The sequence below is a fragment of the Hemitrygon akajei genome, chromosome 30, assembly GCF_048418815.1.
Source record: "Hemitrygon akajei chromosome 30, sHemAka1.3, whole genome shotgun sequence".
Lineage (NCBI taxonomy): Eukaryota > Metazoa > Chordata > Chondrichthyes > Myliobatiformes > Dasyatidae > Hemitrygon > Hemitrygon akajei.
The window spans coordinates 27,284,903-27,304,465 of NC_133153.1; the positions used below are offsets into that span (position 1 = coordinate 27,284,903).

Genomic DNA, 19,563 nt, shown 5'->3' on the forward strand with positions numbered 1-19,563 from the left:
AAAATTTATTGCAAAAACTTTATTTACATTGCCTTGGCTATAAGTGACTCCAGTCCTAACAATAGTAGAGTTTACTCTTTACTTCACTGTGAAATTTTGCTTGGTTTTTAACAAATTTGAGAGCAAATAATCCTCAGCCTACACTGCCTCTAGCAAACCCTCAATATTTTAAAAGTAAAGAAAAACATTTGTATTTGTGAGCCTTCGCAGACCCAAAAAATAACCTACCAACTCATGCCAAATAACACATAAAACCTAAAATAACAGTAACATATAGTAAAAGCAGGAATGATCTGATAAATACACAGCCTATATAAAGTAGGAATACTTTTCTGCAATTAATGCAGCACTGTCCACTGTAGCAAAAATCTCACGCAAGCACTCTCGGCAGAAATACGGTGCAAGCACTCTCGGCAGAAGCACTCTCTCCAGTAACCTTTAAGCTATGAAGCTGCCAAATCATACCAAATAACACATAAAAATGCACAGCCTATATAAAGTAGAAATAACGTACGTCCAGTGTAGTTTCACTTACCGGAATTGGGAAGACAGTGAGGACACTGATGATGGTGTGTTAGGCTGAGTCGTTGGAGGTTGGGGTGATGGGACACTGGGGTGTCATCTCATCGTCGTCTGTTTCCATCAGGGCAGGCAGGTCACCTTCTTCTATGTCTGCCTGCCTCGATGTCGAAGGTCGAGTTTCATCGTCTATTGTGGCTGATGTGGAAGGCTTGAAAAACGACAGTATGCTTGACTGCTTAGCCTCGTGCATTTTTCTATCATACAGTTCTTTGTAAGCACTCAAACCATCCTGCAAATATGCCCTAAACCTACGTACCCTTTCAAAATTAGAGTCATACTTTTCTGCAATCATTGCAGCATTGTCAATCGCAGCGAAAATCTCATGCAGTTGCTTCACGTTCAGTTCCTGGACAGCTTCACTTTCGGGCTGTTCGCTGCTGCGTTCGGCTTCAATTGTTATCCTTTCCTCTTCATCAGCTCTTCATCTCTCAGTTCTTGGTCATGGGATGCCAAAGCCTCTTCAACACCATCTTCGTCAACTTCCACAAACCCAGCCTCCTTAGCCAAACTCACTTTGTCCTTACTTCATTCACCATGATCGAAACGCTTAATTATGTCTAGTTTTACGCTAAGTGTAACACCCTCACAAGCTCTTTTAGGCTTTTCCGATACCTTAGAACTCATCTTGCTAACGGATGCACAAAATAAATCGACATAAAGCACAGATGCTCACAGGCACGTGTTTAAGCAATGCCGGCTAGAATGCAATTCCGGGGGAGGTGCTTGGCTGTTCGGCGCGTGCTGCCTTTTTTCATAACAGCGAGGTGTCGTAAAGCGGATTCGAAAAACGGGGGACACCTGTATTGTAAAACATTCCATATCCTAAGAGCCTTTTATACGTAAAAAGATTTTTCTGCCTCCCTTTATGCTCTAGAGCAATTCTTAATACCTTTGAAGTATTTTTTTCCTTTCTTACCATCCTATATTAATTGGGTAAAGGTCTGAACTCTGACTTGGCCATTCCAAAACACAATTTTTTTCTTTTTAAACTGTTCTGTTGTTGATTTACTCTTGTGTTTCATGGTCTTGTTGCATTGTCCAACGCGTATTAAACTTGGGATAACTGACTGCTACCCTGACATTCTCCTGGAAAATGTCTTGTTGCAATTTTGAATTCATTGTTTTCTCAATGACTGCAAGCTGTCCAGGCCCTGCTCTTTCCACCATGCTTCACAGTTGGGATGAGGTTTTGATGTTGGTGTGCAGTGCCCTTTTTCCTCCAAATGTAGCGGTGTGCATTTTTGCCAAAAGTTTTGTCTCATCTGTCCACAGAACATTGTCTCAGAGGCATTGTGGAACACCCAGGTGGTCTTTTGCAAACTTGAGATGAGCAGGAATTTTTTTTTTGGTGAGAAGTGGTTTCCTCCATGATGTCCTTCCATGAACACCATTCTTGTTAATGTTTTTCTTACAGTGGACACATGAACAGAGACTTTAGCAAATTGTAGAGATTGCTGCAGGTCTTTTGCTGTTACCCATGGGTTCTTTTTCACCTTGTTCAGCATTGCACATTGCGCTCTTGGTGTGATCTTTGCAGGACACCCACTCCGAGGGAGAGTAGCAACAGTACTGAATTTCCTCCATTTGTAGACAACTTCTCTTACTGTGGATTGATGAACATTCGGGTCTTTATAAATGCTTTTATGGCCTTTTTCAGCTTCATGCATCTCTGTAGTTCTTCTTCTAAAGTCCTGTGGAAGTTGTTTTGATCGAGGCATGGTGCACACAAACACATATTTCTTGAGAAGACCAGGCTCTGTCAGTAACCTGACTTTGTGTGTCTTTTTATAGGGCAAGGGATATCCACAATCCACATCTCCAAACTCATTGATTGGAACACCCAACTCTAAATAGCTTTTGTGGAAGGCATTACCCCAGAGGTTTACATACTTTTTTGAACTTAGACTGTGATTGTTTAAATGGTGTACTCAGTATTTGACGAGAAGTAGTACAATTGTCTGTGTGTTATTAGTTCAGGCAGATTGTGTTTGTCTATTATTGTGAGTAATTTATGCAGAAAGCTAGGTAATTGCCAAGCATTTACAAACATTTTCTTGCAACTGTATAACTTGCACACCGTACATAAAGTAATATTACTACAAATTAACAAATAATAAGGTGCATTTATGATGCAAGTTAAAAAGTAAACGGTATAAAATGATACATGATGAGACCTGGGTAGTGGTAGGGAGTTCAGTAGTCTCATGGCCTGGGAGAAAAAGCAGTTTCCAATCCTAACAGTCCTTGTCCTAACGTACAGTACCTCCTGAATGATGGTAGGGGGTAAAAAGAGATTTTTGGATGGATGGGAGGTGTCATTGACAATGCTAAGGGCCCTGGGTGCATAGTGCTCCTGTTAAATATCTCTGATGGGTGGAAGAGAGACCCCGATGATCCTGTCAGCAGTCCTGGCAATCCTTTGTAGGGGCTTGCGGTTAGGTGCCTTGCAATTCCTGTGATGCAGCCGGTTAGGACACTCTCAGTGGTGCTCCTGTTAAAATTGGTTAGAATCCTCACTCACCTCAGTCTCCTCAGGAAGTGGAGACACTTTGACAAAGAGGTGGCACTGAGATTAACCATGATGTGTACTCCCAGAAACTTGGTGCTCCCTAACTCTTCCCGCAGAGGAGCCGTTTATGTGCAGTGAGGAGTAGGCAGCCTACACCTTCCAAAAGTACCCAACCTGTCTTTGGTCTTGTCCATGCTGAGGCTAAAGGTAGTGCGCTCATACCACTCTACCAGCCGCTCAACCTCCTCTGCGTAGTGTCTCATCGTCGCTGTTGTTGATGAGGCCAACCACAGTTATGCTATCAATAAACTTGATGACTTGGTTAAACTGGTTAACAGAGCCCTCATGTGTCAGCAGAGTGAACAACAGCTGGCTGAGCACACAGCCCTGTGAATGCCTTTTCATGACTATTACTTTTGTAATGCAAGATTTTTCAGATTCAGATTCATTTATTTATCACATATTCACTAACACATACAGTGACTGTAGATTCTATGGTTCATGTTATGATGTGCTTCTGGTCGCTCTGCAGATGCTGGAAATCCAAGCAACACACGCAAAACGCTGGAGGAACTCAGCAGGCCAGGCAGCATCTATGGAAAAAAGTGCAGTCAACCTTTTGGGCTGAGATGTTTCGGGTCAAGTCCCGCTGAAGTGTCTCGGCCTGAAACGTCGGCTGTACTCTTTTCCATAGATGCTGCCTGGCCTGCTGCGTTCCTCCAGCATTTTCTGTGTGTTGTCTGGTTGCTACTTTTTTAAATTGCTATTTCGTGGGGTTTTGATCGAGGTGGACTGGCGCCGCAGCCTGCAGTCCCTAAACAACGTGGCGCTGGATTGAACTGAATTGAATATTCCTGGACTGTTTCGATAACTTGTGTGGTTTGACGTTTTATATTTTGTGTTTTTCGCTTGGTTTTTTTTTAATGCCGTTTGCATGATTTGTTCTTTGCAAGTTGAGTGCTTGATGTTTTTATTTGGCCGAGGTCCATGGTTTTTTGTGTTTCCTGGCTGTCTATGGGAGGATGAATCTCAAGGTTGTATACTGCATCTGCACTTTGAATCTTGCATCTTTGAAATGTGGTGTTTGCGTTAACAACCAATGCAACTTAAGGATGTGCGGGGGGCAGCACTCAAGTGTTGCCATATATTCAGAATCAGAATCCAATGTAATATCACTGGCATTTGTCATGAAATTTGTTGTCTTTGTAGCAGCAATACAATGCAATACGTAATAATCAAGGAAAAATGTGAATTACGTTAAGTAATATTAAATAGTTAAATAAGAAGTGTAAAAATAAAAAAAAGAGGTAGTGTTAATGGGTTCAATGTCCTTTCAGAAATCGGATGGCAGAGGGGAAGAAGCTGTTCCTGAATCATTGAGTGTGTTCCTTCAGGCTCCTGTACCTCCTCCCTTATGGTAGCAATGAGAAGAGGGCATGTCCTGGGTGATAGGGTCCTTAATGATGGATGCCGCCTTTTTGAGGCATCGCTCCTTGAAGGTGTCCTGGTTGTTGTGGAGGTAGTGCCCATGATGAAGCTGACTGAGTTCACAGCTTTCTACAGCTTCTTTCGACCCTGTGCAGTAGTCCCTTATACCAGGTGGTGATGTAATAGTTAGAATGCTCTCCACAGAATATCTGTGGAAATTTGTGAGAGCCTTTGGTGACCTACCAAATCTCCTCAAACTCAGAATGAAATATAGCAGCTGTCATGCCTTCTTTGTAGCTGCATCAATATGTTGGGCCCAGGATATTGACACCCAGAAACTTCTGATCCCTCTATGAGGATTGGTTTGTGTTCCCTCGTCTTACCCTTTCTGAAGCCCACAATCAGTTCGTTGGTCTTACTGATGTCGAGTGCAAAGTTGTTGCTGTGACACCAATCAACCAGCTGATATATCTCATTCCTGAGCATGTTCACATCACCATCTGAGATTCTGCCAACGATCATGTTGTCAGCAAGTTTACAGATGGCATTTGAGCTGTGTATAGCCACACAGTCATGGGTGTAGTGAGAGTAGAGCAGTGGGGTAAGCACACATCCCTGATGTTTTGTCAGTGTTGAATGTCAGCGAGGAGGAAATGTTTTTTCTGATCCACACAGATTCTGATTTCCCAGTGAGGAAGTCAAGGATCCAGTTGCAGAGGGAGGCACAGAGGCCCAAATTCTGGAGCTTTTCGATCAGAACTGTAGGAGTGATTGTGTTAAACACTGAGCTGTAGTCAATAAACAGCACCATGACATAGTTATTTGTATTGTCCAGGTGATCCAAGGCCACATAAAGAGCCAGTGGGATCGCATTTGCCATAGACATATTGTGGCGATAGACAAATTGCAGTGGGTCCAGGGCTTTGCTGAGGCAGGAGTTTATTTTAGCCATCACCAACCTCGCAAAGCATTTCATCACCATAGATGTGAGCGCTACTGGATGATCGTCGTTAAGGCAGCTCGCCTTGCTCTTCTTACGCACTGGTATACAATAATTGTTGCCCTTTTGAAGCAGGTGGGACCTTCCAACTGCAGCAATGAGAGATCGAAAATATCTTTGAACACTCCTACCAGCTGGGTTGGCACGGGTTTTCAGAGCCCGACCAGGCTGTCTTGCTGGATCCAATATCAGAATCAGACTTTAATCGCCAAGTACCTATGCACATACAAGGAATTTACTTCTGGCAGATGTTGTCTCTCTGCTCATAACAATAATAATGATAAATATAAATGAAAATATAGATTATACATACAGGTAGTGCAATCCAAGTAATAGTTAGCCGACAGTTAACCGGCAGTTAACTGTTCAGCAAAGTGACCGCAGTAGGGAAAAAAACTTCCCCAGTGCCTATTAGTCTTAGTCTGGAGGGATCTGAAGCGCCTACCAGACGGAAGCAGATCAAACAGTCCGTGCGCAGGATGGGAGGAGTCCTTTATGATGTTCCCCGCCCTCTAATAAAATATCCTGCATTATTTTATTGTCCATTGCTGATTTGAAGAGTTCTGGTTGTTAATATTACTGTGACTTGCTCTGACGGGTAATTGATTTTAACATGTAATTCTCTTTCAGCAATGTCAAATGAAAACCGTGAAAACACTTTGTTCTACTCAGAAATTCCCCACATGATAAGCAAGGATGCTGAACGTTTACTCCCGTGGAATCCCCTGCTGGATTATTTTCAGGTGCGGCCAATCGTGCTAATGTCTTGTCTTTTACTTATTTCTAAATAAGGGAAACTAAATGAGATTTTCTCCTTTATTACCCAGTCTACTCCTGATTATGGAATTTACTGTCGCGAAGAGGAGCTGTTAAGAGAAAGAAAACGAATTGGAACAATCGGTATTGCCTCATATGATTTCCACAAAGAAAGTGGGATGTTTCTGTTTCAGGCAAGCAACAACATTTATTACACAGTGGACGGCAGTAGCACAGGATTCACTGTGAGTCTCCTTTTACAAATTTAAGCTGCATTATTCCTCATTTACATTTCCTATCGAATAAAGTTCTTTGGATTAGAGGACAGATGAGACGGGGGTAACAATTTTTTTCAAAATTGGTGCTTCCTCAGAATTTTTTTTTTGTTTAGGATAGATCACTTGTAGCTGAACACAAATATAATTTCAAATATAATGTAATAATACTACTTGTATCACATAGCAATTTGGAGAAACAAATTAACTTTAATATAATGCATTTAATTGCATAATGGCGTTAATGCTTTGCAATAGTTCAACTAAGCTAAAATGTTTTGTTGATGATTTTGAGACCTTTTACCATGTCTGTCACTGACAGCGCCAAGATTTGCAGGGGAGAAGTCTAAATGGGAATACAGAAAATGAATCTTTAGTGACATGTTGCACTTCATGGTTTTGTATGCTTGAAGCATGTTGTCAACCAGCTGCACGTAGTTTGGTGCTCTGTAGTTGCCAAAAAAAATCAATAACATCCTTGAATGCCTTCCATGTGATTTTCTCCAGTCCCACTTGAAATACTTCAAATTTCTTGTCATTGATGACCTGTTTGATTTGTGAACCCACAAAAATGCCTTCCTTAATCTTGACATGTTATTCTGATTTGCACTATGAATTGAAATAACAAAGATCGGCGATTTTTAAAAAAAATGGTGCATGAGAGGGTAACTTCATGGTGATTTTCATTACCAGCAGCCCAAAATCCATAAGATACACCCATTAGTAGTCAGGGAGCAATATCTTCGTTGTCCAGTGTAACCTAGTAAAAATTAATTTTAGTGCCCAGGCTAACATCGAACCCTATTTGACGTTACTGATGAAACATTAACATTATTTGTGGGAGTATGCTATGTCTGTGTTATGACTTTGACAGTACTTCAAAAATAGTTCTTTATCTGTTAAGTACTTTGGGATGTTCTACAAGTGAATTGAAAGGCTTAATATAAATGCAAATCTTTTATGTATTTCACTTTGAAGTAATAGCATTACTAGAGATTGATTCACAGGCTACCGTTACAACCCTGTGGGAAAACATGTGGCTGTGCTGAATTTGAGTCTTTCTCTTTGCAAAATTCCACAGCCTGATGATCATGTGAAATGTATGTTTAGTGTGTAATGTCTAATCCGTTTTAACGCTAAATGTCAATAGCTTGCCAGTTTGACCGAGACCCATTCTGATTGGCATCCGTTCAATGAGTCACATAGAATCTAAAATGCTTGGTAATCTACCCATACTACTACTAAATTGATATTTATATATGTGTAATTAATGGGTTCATTCTCGCAAAACACTCCCCTTCTAATGTCATTTGGAAATTATTCTATTTACCTGCTATTTTCTGGATTTTTTTAATATTGTCTTAGAAGTTGTGATACCAGTGTCAGGGTTAGAATTAATGGATCGGAAAAATCACAATAGCTCAGTGTGCCATTTTCCATTCTGTTCTGAACGGAAGTACAGTATATTGCCGTTTCTTCCTTGTTAGTTGGTCAGAACACTGGAAATCCATACCCAACAGTGTTTTTGAGAGTACAGTACTTTCTAAAGTACTGCTTACCACCATCTAAGCTGTTAAGGGTAATGAATAAATTCTCCTCGGGGTCCCAGCCAGGTAAAGGTATTGATTTTAATCGACATTTCGATGACAAACTCCGCCATCTTCTTCAAGGATGATGCCTAGGCATGTCTAGTCCAGTGGTATTTACTCCTGTCCTCTGTTCCACCTGATTGGTTAGTCCTCATCCAATCAGGTTTCCACTGTCCCACCTTGTTTACAGTCGGATTCCAGTACGTACTTGGAGCGAGACCTTCCTCTTTGTTAAGTTTCTTTTCCTCTGGTTTTATTTCAATGCGTTCTTTACCAGATGGTCCCAAAAGCCATTGGCACGGCATTGTTAATGGTAGTTATTAAACGCAGGCTTCCCATTACCACATACATCCTATCAAGGAAGAAATTCAAAACAAAAATGCATGATATCCAAGTGCAGAAGACCAGGGAGGATGAGAAAGTTTCAGAATCTGTTTCTTGATCACGCTTGGGCAAAATGCATCAAGATTAGATAAAATAATTTTCCTGTGGTTTGCTGGGTAAATTAGATAAGGGTTGTTGATGCAAAGCTTTGACATGAGAACTGTTTAGAGTAAATTTATTATCAAAGTACATACAATATATGTCAGCTGAGATTCATTTAATAGTGGGCATTCACAGTAAGTACCAAGAAACACAGCAGAATCAATGAAAGACTGTGTAGCGGTTACTTGAAAGGAAACCAATTTGCTCAGAGACGGAGTACAGGGATTGATGCTCTATGATGTGATTCTAAAATACTGAAGTTCAAAAAAAATAAGTACATTTGGTCCTTTATTATGAAACCAGCCAAAACGAATGATTTTAGAGTGATACAAAACTAAATTAGCGATATAGCGATCTTGGCGTTCCAATTAGCGTAAATAAGCGGTTGATCTGTATTAGCGATATTAAACATAACTTGCGTAATAGAGAAATGAATGGTCAACGTACAAAATGTCACCCTGGCTCACTGTTTGGCTCTAACCAAACTAAACTGATCTAAACAAGCATGAATACGTAACTAGACTCATTTGCCTCAACCATACACCAACCCACATGACAAATTACCCATAACAAACATGCAACACAAAGTACAACACAGACCGACAGAAAATAGATATGTGGCTCCTACAGCATAGGAAGATTTTTAAGCGATTCACTCACTTGCAGGCATAGGTTTGATTCCGTTTCCATTAGATATTAAAATAAAGCAAGGATTGCTTTCAACTGATACTCTGTGTTGGATGAATAGAACTGACCAAGTGAAGTTTGTTGTTTCAAACAATCTCTGTACCACCAAAACAAACTTACTGCTGTGAAATCAGAGCAACTACTAGAAACTAACTATTAAACGTTGGAGGGTGTTGTGTTCCACAGCTGAGCAACTTACTCTGCAATAAAGAAGTTATTCATTAGTGTGGTTTAAAGTGGTGCAACAGTTGATAGGAATCGGTAAATCCTTTGGTTGTTCTGTTTTGCAGAGTGAGCCGAAAAACCCTATGCCAGTAAAGACCAGCTGCCCCAACATCAGGATGGATCCCAAAATTTGCCCCGCTGATTCATCTTGGATTTCATTCATCCACAGCAATGATCTGTGGATTTCTAACATTGAATCAGGAGAGGAAAGGAGACTGACTTTTGCACATAAAGGTATTGGTGAGAATCTCACAGAATGTCGCGTTGATGAGGTGTTTGGGATCTGTTCCAATAATCCTCAGTATGCAATGTGGAAATCGTTCTGATAATCCTCTATCCACAATGTTGTTGAATCCATTCTTGATAACTGTGTGCCTACAATAATATCAAACCTACTTTGACCATCCTCTGTCCAATAATTCACACACAACTCCAGCAGCCCGAGTTGGTCCCTGAGTGTTGTCTATGTGGAGTTTGCATCTTTTCCCGGAGAGTGTGTGGGTTTATGCCAGGTGAAATGATGCAGTCATGGCAGAGCTATATAGAGAGGGAGAGTGGGACTTGTGGAAGTGTTCTGCCAGGAACTCTCAGGGACCAACTGGTAAAAATGTCCTCCTCCTGTGCCATAAATAAATTCTTTGAAGTGATACTTCAGTTCTTTTTTTGATAGCACTTCATCTACAGCTTTTTATGGGATTTGTTCCAATAACCCTGCAACAAAGTTAACATATGGAACCTGGTCTTGGAATTCTTGCAGTGGCTTTTAAACCTTGTGGTTCCCTAAAACGCTGTCTTGCCAAAGATTGGCTTCCACCTAGCAAGATGTATGAAATGTGCGATGGATTGTAAATGATCAGTAATGAAGAGAACTAATCCAGAAGGCCAAGCAAACAATGTTTTGTTTAAATCTGTCTCTTGTCCTCACAAGTCTATGAATAGGAATTAAATACACAAGTAAACCTTCCCTGTGGAAAGACATCACAAAGACATCGATGACATTCAGCCTTTCGGGAAATTCCTTCCAGATGTTAACACAGTCACACTTCCTGACTGACAAAAATTGATCTGGTCTGTACAAATTCAGAACCTCTCCCCACCATGTAAAGTACAGAGTCAGCAATGTGAAATGTGCGATTTCTCACAGAGATGAAGGCTTAGAGTGGTTCAGAAATGGAGAGATGCCATTGAAGGAATAGAGACAGTCCATAGTGATGGTGAGCTAGTTTTAAAAGTGTGTTTTAAATAGGATGTAGAGAACGAAAGATCAGCTTTGATGGAGACGAATGAGAAATGGACAGTGATCTAGACTCTGGGAAATAGAAAGGGTGTGGTACAGGATGGCATGGTAGCCTCAGAGTTAGCATAACACTGTATAGTTCCAGCAATCTTCTGATCGGGGCTCAGTTCACGCCGGTGTCTGTAAAGAGTTTGTATGTTCTCCCCGTGACCGTGTAAGTTTCTTCCGGGTGCTCCGGTTTCCTCCCACATTCCAAAACGACATACAAGTCAGGGACAGTAAGTTGTGGGCATGCTATGGTGGTGCCAGAAGCATGGAGACACTTGCAGGCATCCCCCAGCACATCCTTGTTGATGCAAACGATGCATTTCATTGTGCAGCATATCTCACTGTATGTGTACGAAGAAAGCTCATCTCCCTCCTTGGTAGGTAGGTAGCTCGAGGGCGGGAAAAGAACATTGGAAATTTTTATTGTGGATATGGGACTTGACCTTGGAGCTGAAAGCCACAAGCAACTCAGTATATTCTGTGTAACTGGGAAAGCAGAATACATAGAAAATGGTAAAAAATATTGATATAAAATACAAGAAAAGTAACAACTTAGCAAGCAGTGTGGAAAAAAGGGATTAATATGTGCCAGAAAATAGAATTATTCATGGCATTTTGCTGAGTTGTCAGAGACTCCTATTTAATGCTTATGTAGGAATTACGCTATGTTTTATAATCTGCAGTCAAAAAATATCAAAAATACAATAACAAAACTTTTTAAACTTAAAAATGTATATTGCATGTTAATTTATAATTGAACTGTAAATGATATCAACAAACAAGTTATCTATTGCCTTTGGAGAGACAAACACCTGTGCATTTTTTCCAAATGTTCAGCTTTTATTTCAGATTTTCTTTTTTTTGTTTAATTTCTACATTCTAATATTTGATTCCCATTCTTCCGTTATGAAGGTCTGCCAAACCTAGAAGACGATCCTAAGTCCGCAGGGATCTCCAGTTTTGTGCTGCAGGAAGAGTTTGACCGGTACACAGGCTACTGGTGGTGTCCTGTTGCAGAGGATAGTAAGTGTCTGCTTAGCTCGAATTCAGTTCCACAGACCTCTTACGATACTAAAGCCAACGTCTTTCCATTACCCAATTAGCCTGAGATGCATTCAATTTGCAGGTTCTGTTAATGAAGCTGATACTAGGATACGGTTCAGTGCTCCTCAAAGGGAGGGGAGAGAAAGAGAGTTGACTATGTCTTCCCACTTTTGACTTCTATCCAGTGACCTCATTTAGAAATGTTACTGCACAGAAAAGTCCTGCCCACATGAACAACACAATGGAAATCCTGCCGTCACTCGTGGAAGTACAGATGGCTAAAGAGCAGTTATGTTTGCAAATATATTGTGTAATTTCAGCATCTCCTGTGTAGGCAGTACTCTGGACCATTAAGTAATTAGCATAAGTAATTGTTGTGTTGGACAATAGTGTTGCATTTGTACAATTCCATTAGGATAATATAATGTCCCAAGGCTCTTCTTAAGATTTGGCTTAAACCAGATAAGGAGCCATCAGGACGATCATTCATAATGTTATTTTTCAAGAGGCAGATTTTAATAGGAGTAAATTAATGAGTCGAGAGATGTAGAGAAGCTAAGAGGTTGAAGGAAGGAATTCTGTTGAGACGGGCACGGGTAGCTGAGCCATGTCTGAGCTGCAGGAGGAGGTAGTATTCAGAATGTGCCTCAGGGAAGGTTTGTAGGAACATGGAGATCTTGAGTTGTGGAGCTTAAGAAGTTATTGTGAGATTTGTGAGGCCCTTGGGGAATTTGTAATCAGTGCATTAGCTACCTTTATGGGAAATTGTTAGACTTTATTTTATTGTATTTATTGAGGTACAGTGCGGAATAAGCCCTTCTGGCCCTTTGAGCCATGCTGCCCAGCAGCTCCTGATTTATCTTAGCCTAATCGTGGAACAACTTGCAATGACCAATCAACCTGCTAACTGCCTTTGGACCATGGTAGGAAACCCAGGGCACCATGAAATAGCTCACGTGCACACCAGGGGGACTGGCATACAAGAACAAAAGTGAACTCTGCATATGCTTTCCCATAAGCAACGATATTGAGCTTATATTTACGTATCTTTATTGTTTCTCCACGCAATAATGTGGTGAAACTAGAACTGTGTCCATAATATGTATATTTGCACTGTTATGAATCAAAACCTGACAAGTCATGTGAACGGAGATAAGCTATTTATTATGCTTTCCAGATACAATTGAAAATGAGCACAATTTTGTAGCTGTGTAGGAATAATTTTTAACTTCAAAGGAATCCAGGCTCACATATTCCATTGGGTTGTGCACAGCTGGTGTTGTTGGAACTTCGTGAAATGTCCCTAATCTATTTACCAAATTTGATAATCCAGGGAAAAAAAATAGAAGAGATAAATATTTGATTTGTCTCGCCTCTTCACATAAACAAGTGAAGCATCAAACTTACCAATTTAACATTTGATGGATTCATTTCTGGATTCTCTTCCCAGCCCCGGATGGGGGAAGGATTTTCAGGATACTTTACGAAGAGAATGACGAGTCCAATGTTGAAATTATCCATGTGTCTTCACCCATGCTTGAGACACGAAGGTGTGATTCGTACAGGTACCCACGGACAGGTAATATTTATACTTGATTTACTTCACATGAATTTCATTAATGTAGTAAATATACTCAGCGATGGTAGGTATAAAATTGATGTGTACCCTTGAATAGGAGATGAAGTAATGTAAACACAAAAATCCCTTGCAAGGCTTGGTAAAGAAGAGGTGGGGTTGGTGTTTCTCTTTGGTGGTGTGTCTAGAATCAAGGGTCAAGACATGAAATAAGGTGTTTGGAATTCAAAGAAGGCAGTAGAGGTTCATTCACAGAATAAGTTCAAGAATCCTATTCAAAACAGAGATGCGGAGAAATTTCTTTAGCCAAAGGGGTGGTGAATTTGTGGAATTTGTTGCTACATGCAGCTGTGGTAGCCAGGTGATTGGGTGTATTTAAGGCAGAGTTTGGTAGGTTCTTGATTGAACATGGCATCAAAGGTTACTGGGGTTGAAGAGGAGAAAAAAGGATCAGCCATGATTGAATGGCGGAGCAGACTCGATGGGCCAGATGGCCTAATTCTGCTCCTATGTCTTTGGTCTTATAGTCTAAAAAAATTGACAGATTTTGGATATTATGGAAATTAAGGAGTATGTGGTTAATGAGTATGAGTTATACAGCTCTCGTTACATGCACATGGAGTTCAACTCCTTGAGTGATTATGCAGAAAGTTTGAAGTTAATAATTCATCTCGAACTTACCAATCACCCCTGATGAGTTATTAACTTCAAACTTTCTGCATAATCGCTTAAAGAGTTGAACTGCGTGTGCATGTAATGAGAGCTGTATAACTCATCTCCTACCTTAATCACCCCTGCTGTGGACCACTTCTACAAAGAAGGGATCCGTATGCTCCACGACCGCTGGACTAAGTGTGTAAATGTAGGAGGGGACTATGTTGAAAAATAAGCGTGCTAGGTTTTGTGAAATTGACGCCTTCTACCTTAGGCCACGAACTTATCAATCACCCCTCGCATGTATGCCGTAGATTCTGGTTAACTGGGACACATCAGGACTAATACATTTTAGCCCAACTAAATGGCTGCACCAATTAGTTGGTTTCATGGAAGTAGTTAAAAAAGTATAAAAAAGACAAACTACCATTTAACTGAGTAACAAATTAAGTATTTAAATGAAATACAAAATAAATTAGAACATTACCAAAACTACTACAGTACTACAAAACTATGTATTAGTTCCTAATAGTTATTGATGGAAGAATTCATTCAATGTACTCTTCTGTTCTCTTGATTGACTGTGAATAAACAAAATCAGAGCAGACACCTAATGCAGTTATTGGACTGCCTTCAAACATTGCTTTTGACAATTGCATTCTCCAAATCTTTATCTTAATTATGACATTATGATTGTTGATGCATTGAAATTCTTTGTAGTTTCTAGTGAAATCATTTCATTTTCACTTCTGGCTGTTTCTGGCATCTCTAATCCATGCTTGAAACCGTAGTGAGCAAAGCTGTCCCGAATTGTCTAACTGTTTATTACTTGCCAACTATCAGTGACAAAATTCACTGCTTTATCAACACAAATACACAGCTGATGCTATTTAAGAACAGTTCGCTTGAAGCACAGTGTTGTGTTGAAAGGCCACACAATGACTGACGCAAGTTAGAAAATGTTCGACTGCGGTTTCCTGCCCCAATTAGGCGGCATAGTGTCCCAAATAAATGAAGTGAATCCTGGCTATGTTTTCAATTGGTTTTGGTTCTTTAAGAATTGCCCCAAATAAGCAGCTGCTCAGATTAACCAATGACCCAATTAACCCGAATCCAGTGGGTATTGTATGATATAAAGCAGAATACCTAATGTGTCCAGAATTTATTTCATCTACTCTGCAGGGAGATAATTGTATTCAGTATAAAGATTTTCATACCAATATCAGATATCAACATTGGCTATCAATACTCTTCATTTAAAAAAAATGCATCTGTGTAGCACCTTATCACACTTCTCCAAAACATCCTGAAGTACATTTGGTAAAATAACTTGCTTGGAAGTGCAATCCTCATTATGTAAGTAACTTTATTTCCTAGAGATGCACAAATGCAGCCACCTTGGGAGATCATGAGCATATGTTAGGGGAATTATTACTGTTCTGTTCCCCAAAGGTTTCAGTCTCTAGTTGTCAGTTCATTTCGGTGCAGACTTTTTGCTATATTCTGTGGGTAGGACTTCCCTTTGAATCTGGGATCTTTGTCTTGCTTACCTTGATAAAAAAAAAATCTATCCACGAACCATTTCACTTGAGGAGCCATTGAGGCATTAGGACTGGCAGACAAAAGCGTTTCAGCTGACAAAATATAGCATCCGGAGAGAGTAGAAATTGTATCATTTGCAGTGTCAGCGAGGAATTGCACAGTAGGTAGCCCTGGTGCCTCATAGTTCCAGCGACCCAGGTTCGAACCTGACCTCTGGTACTGATTGCAGCGTTTCTCCTGGATGTTCAGGTTTTCTTCCATGTCCCAAATACGTGCTGGTAGGTAAGTTAATTGGGAGAAAGAGGGAGAGTAAATGACATGAGAGAGAAAGTGAATAAATTACAGGGACATAAGTAGAACAGTAGGATTGCATCGAGAATCAGCATAGATTTGATGGACCAAATTGTCTTCCAAGTTGTAAGCAAATACTGGAATATCTGATTTCCAGTATTTCATCAGCTCTCAAGGCATTAAGCTTACAGTGTTGTAACAGAGTTATATTCTGGTTAAATTGGCTGTGGTATATATCGGCCCTTTGGCAGTCAGTTGCTTAGTTCTCAGTAAAGTCACAGATGAGTCACCTTTGAATAGTCGTCATCTTCATTATGTGCCATGTTCTGTGACGTGGGCAATCGTGGTCTTTCCATGACCCTGATTGTTCTTGCCAAATTTTTCTACAAAAGTGGCTTGCCATTACCACCTTCTGGGTAATGTTTTTACAAGATGAGTGACACCAGCCATTATCAGTACTCTTCTGAGATTGTCTGCCTGACGTCAGTGGTTGCATAAACAGGACTTGTGACGTACACTAGCTGCTCATATGACCGTCCACCACCTGCTCCCATGGTGTCACGTGACCTTGATTGGGGGGGGGGGGGTGCTAAGCAGGTGCTACACCTTGCCCGAGGGTGACCTGGAGGCTAGCAGAGGGAAGGAGCACCTTTCACCTCCTTTGATAGAGACACATCTCCACCCCGACACACAACCTTGAATAGTACATAAGAAAAATGTATTTCTTTCTTGCCCTAAATGCTGATAGTTCCTCCATTGCTAATGTGCAGAAATAGTCAGTGAAATTGTATTTGTATTATGGAAGTAGTCTGGATTCCACTGAAATCTGATCATTCACTTCATATAGTGTCCTACAAATTGATTGTTAATTAAATGTATTAGCATCTATATCTTCTAAATGCAAATGATTTGCCTTCACGTAGAGGAAAAAAAGAAAATGTAGGAACTGCTCAGCAGGTTGGGGAACAGAATAAACAAAGATTCAAAATACATTTATTATCATTTCAACTTGATGAACTTTTGTTGGGTGCCTAGACATGAAGAAATCTTGTATAAACTTGTGTCAGAGTCAGCCAGTTGGTGTTCAGTCGTGCACAGCTCTTACCTCTCTGCTTGTGACATTCATGGCAGTTTTATTGTGATACAGCAGAGTTTAGACCAAAAATTGAGTCTTCACATCTTTTGTCTTAGTAAGAATTAATCCCAGCATAAGTAGTTTCTTGTCCTCTGATGAAAGGTCATCGACCTGAAACACTACTTCTGTTTTCTCTCTCCGCAGATGCTGCCTGATCTGCAGCGCGTTTGCTGGTTTGAATTCAGGTTTACTGCACGTGGAGACCTTTTTTTGCATTTGATTGTGTCTACAAAGTACCTTTCAATGCTTTTTTTTGTAAAGTCCTGGATTGCTTTTATAGTGATGTCTAAAAGCTCAATCATAGAGTGGATTTTAAGGATGATCTTAAAGGAGGAACAAGAAGCAGAAAAAGTAATTGAAAAGGAATGCTACATCTGACGTCCAAAATAGTTGAAGTGACCTTCAATACTATGGAAAGATTTTGGAATAAACAATATTCTGTTAGAGACATGCAAAGAGCTCAGACAAGTACAAAGTTAGAGAAATTACAGAGATTAGAATTTTGGAGTCCAGGAGCCATCGTAGATTGATGGTCTTGTGGCTAAAGGGCGAGTGACAGCTTGTGGAGAATAGGCTGCAGAATTTTAACTGAGCTGAGCTTTATAGGGAATGACGGACAGAAGGTCAGCCAAGTGACTACGGGTGGACATTATGTTGGAAAAGATACGGAATTAGAATTATTGCTTGAGGGTGTCCAGCATGCTGTGGTTGTACACAGCCTGAAAACGCTCAATGAATTATTCAGTCAGATTCTTTCCAATTGCAATAAATTATCTAGCTGTTGTAGATTCTTCTTTCTTTTTGCATTCCATTGTGATTCTCCTTCCAGTAGCCTTCACTTGAGTCTACAGCTAAATATTTTCTCCTTCCGTGGTGATTAATGGATTCTGACTTCACCTGGAGCTAAAATTCAGCTGTTAGTTTTCTAGGAAAATATTCTAATACAGTCGGTTTTAACACTTGTTTGTGTGTTTGAGTCATAGTAATCTTTAAAAAAATAGATTCCAGTATAATGATTGAATTGCATTTTACACGTTGTTTAGGTCCGCAGTGTCTATCTCACTAGTAATTCAGATATCTGGACTTGGATCTGGAGACATGATACAAATCTCATGATAGGTGCCGAGGACTTTAAGTAATCTGGTAAGGGTCACTATAAAATTCTCAGTCATTGTGAGAACCCACCTGGTTCACAAATGGTTTCTGGATAAGGGCAACAGTTCTACTTCCCATAACTGGTCTGTACATGTTGACCAGAGCCCCCACTATCCAACAGTCTTGTAGCAATGTTTTTACCGCAAAGACTGCATTGATTTGAGAAATTTGACTCAACATGCAAGCGACATCAAATCGCAATTATGAAAATAAAATAACTGAGGCCAGTAAAGACAGACATAAACATGATCATAATCACATTCATTATCATCATTATGTGCCGTGTCGTATGACTAGGCAATCATGGTCTTTCTGTGACCATGATTATTCTTGGCAAATTCTTTCACAGAAGTGATTGCCATTGTGTTCTCTTGGGCAGGGTCTTTACAAGACTGGTGACCCCAGCCATTATTAATACTCTTCAGAGATTGTCTGCCTGGCGTCAGAGGTCGCATAAACATAATTTGAGATATGTACCAGCTGCTCGTACGACCATCCACCACCTACTCCCATGGCTTCAAGTGACCTTGATCGGGGGACTAAGCAGGTTGCTACACTTTGCTTAAGGGTGACCTGCAGGCTAGCAGAGGGAAGGAGTGCTTTACACCTCCTTTGGTCTGAAGAGCACAAGAATAGTATTTTATTTATATAGAGTATAGTACGGACCATGCCCTTCCAGACCAACAAGGCTGTGCAGCCCAGCAACCTCCCCCCTATTTAAACCCAGACTACTCACAATGACTAACTAATTTACTAACTGGTACGTCTTTGGACTGTGGAGGAAACTGGAGCACCCTGAGGAAACACGCTTGGTCACGGGGAGAAGGTACAAATTCCTGACAGATAGCACCAGGATTGAACTCCAAACTCCGACGCCCCGATCTGTAATAGTGTTGCGCTACCGGTCACTAATGAACGGACGTACAAGCCAGTCTTCCAGTTCTGGTTTGAGTGGTTAGACCACAAGATTCCAGATTGTTTAATGTCATTTCCTGTGCACAAGTTAAGGAGAATGAAATAATTGTTACTCCAGATCTGATGCAGCACAAAAATACATGCAAGCAATGAAGCACCCGTTGATAATAATAATAATAAAGCGCAATAAATATAAGTACATAAAATGGCTTCTATACAAAAGATTAATGTATGTCCATAAAGTGACGCTAGGCTGTACGTTAGATGACTAGCGGGAAATAATAAAGCCGTGGTGGAGTTAGTGAGTGGAGGTGTTGATTTGGGAAAGTAACTGTTTTTAAGTCTAGTGGTTGTGCACCGGATGTTACCTAGCTTCCTCCCTGATGGGAGTGGGAGCAGGTTGTGTGGGATCCTTCATGATATTACTGG

The 19,563-nt window shown here is 40.5% G+C and overlaps 1 protein-coding gene across 5 annotated transcripts in view; it reads left to right on the top strand.

The window, feature by feature from the left end:
- LOC140718900 (dipeptidyl peptidase 8-like) overlaps nucleotides 1–19,563 on the top strand; it is a 72,751-nt gene that overhangs the window by 23,120 nt on the left and 30,068 nt on the right. For all 5 annotated transcript variants that reach the window (XM_073033181.1, XM_073033180.1, XM_073033179.1 and 2 more), the window contains 5 exons: nucleotides 6,150–6,262; nucleotides 6,347–6,520; nucleotides 9,603–9,771; nucleotides 11,735–11,845; nucleotides 13,317–13,445. In XM_073033181.1, coding sequence (XP_072889282.1) covers nucleotides 6,150–6,262; nucleotides 6,347–6,520; nucleotides 9,603–9,771; nucleotides 11,735–11,845; nucleotides 13,317–13,445 — 696 coding nt within the window. The remainder of the gene's footprint in view (nucleotides 1–6,149; nucleotides 6,263–6,346; nucleotides 6,521–9,602; nucleotides 9,772–11,734; nucleotides 11,846–13,316; nucleotides 13,446–19,563) is intronic.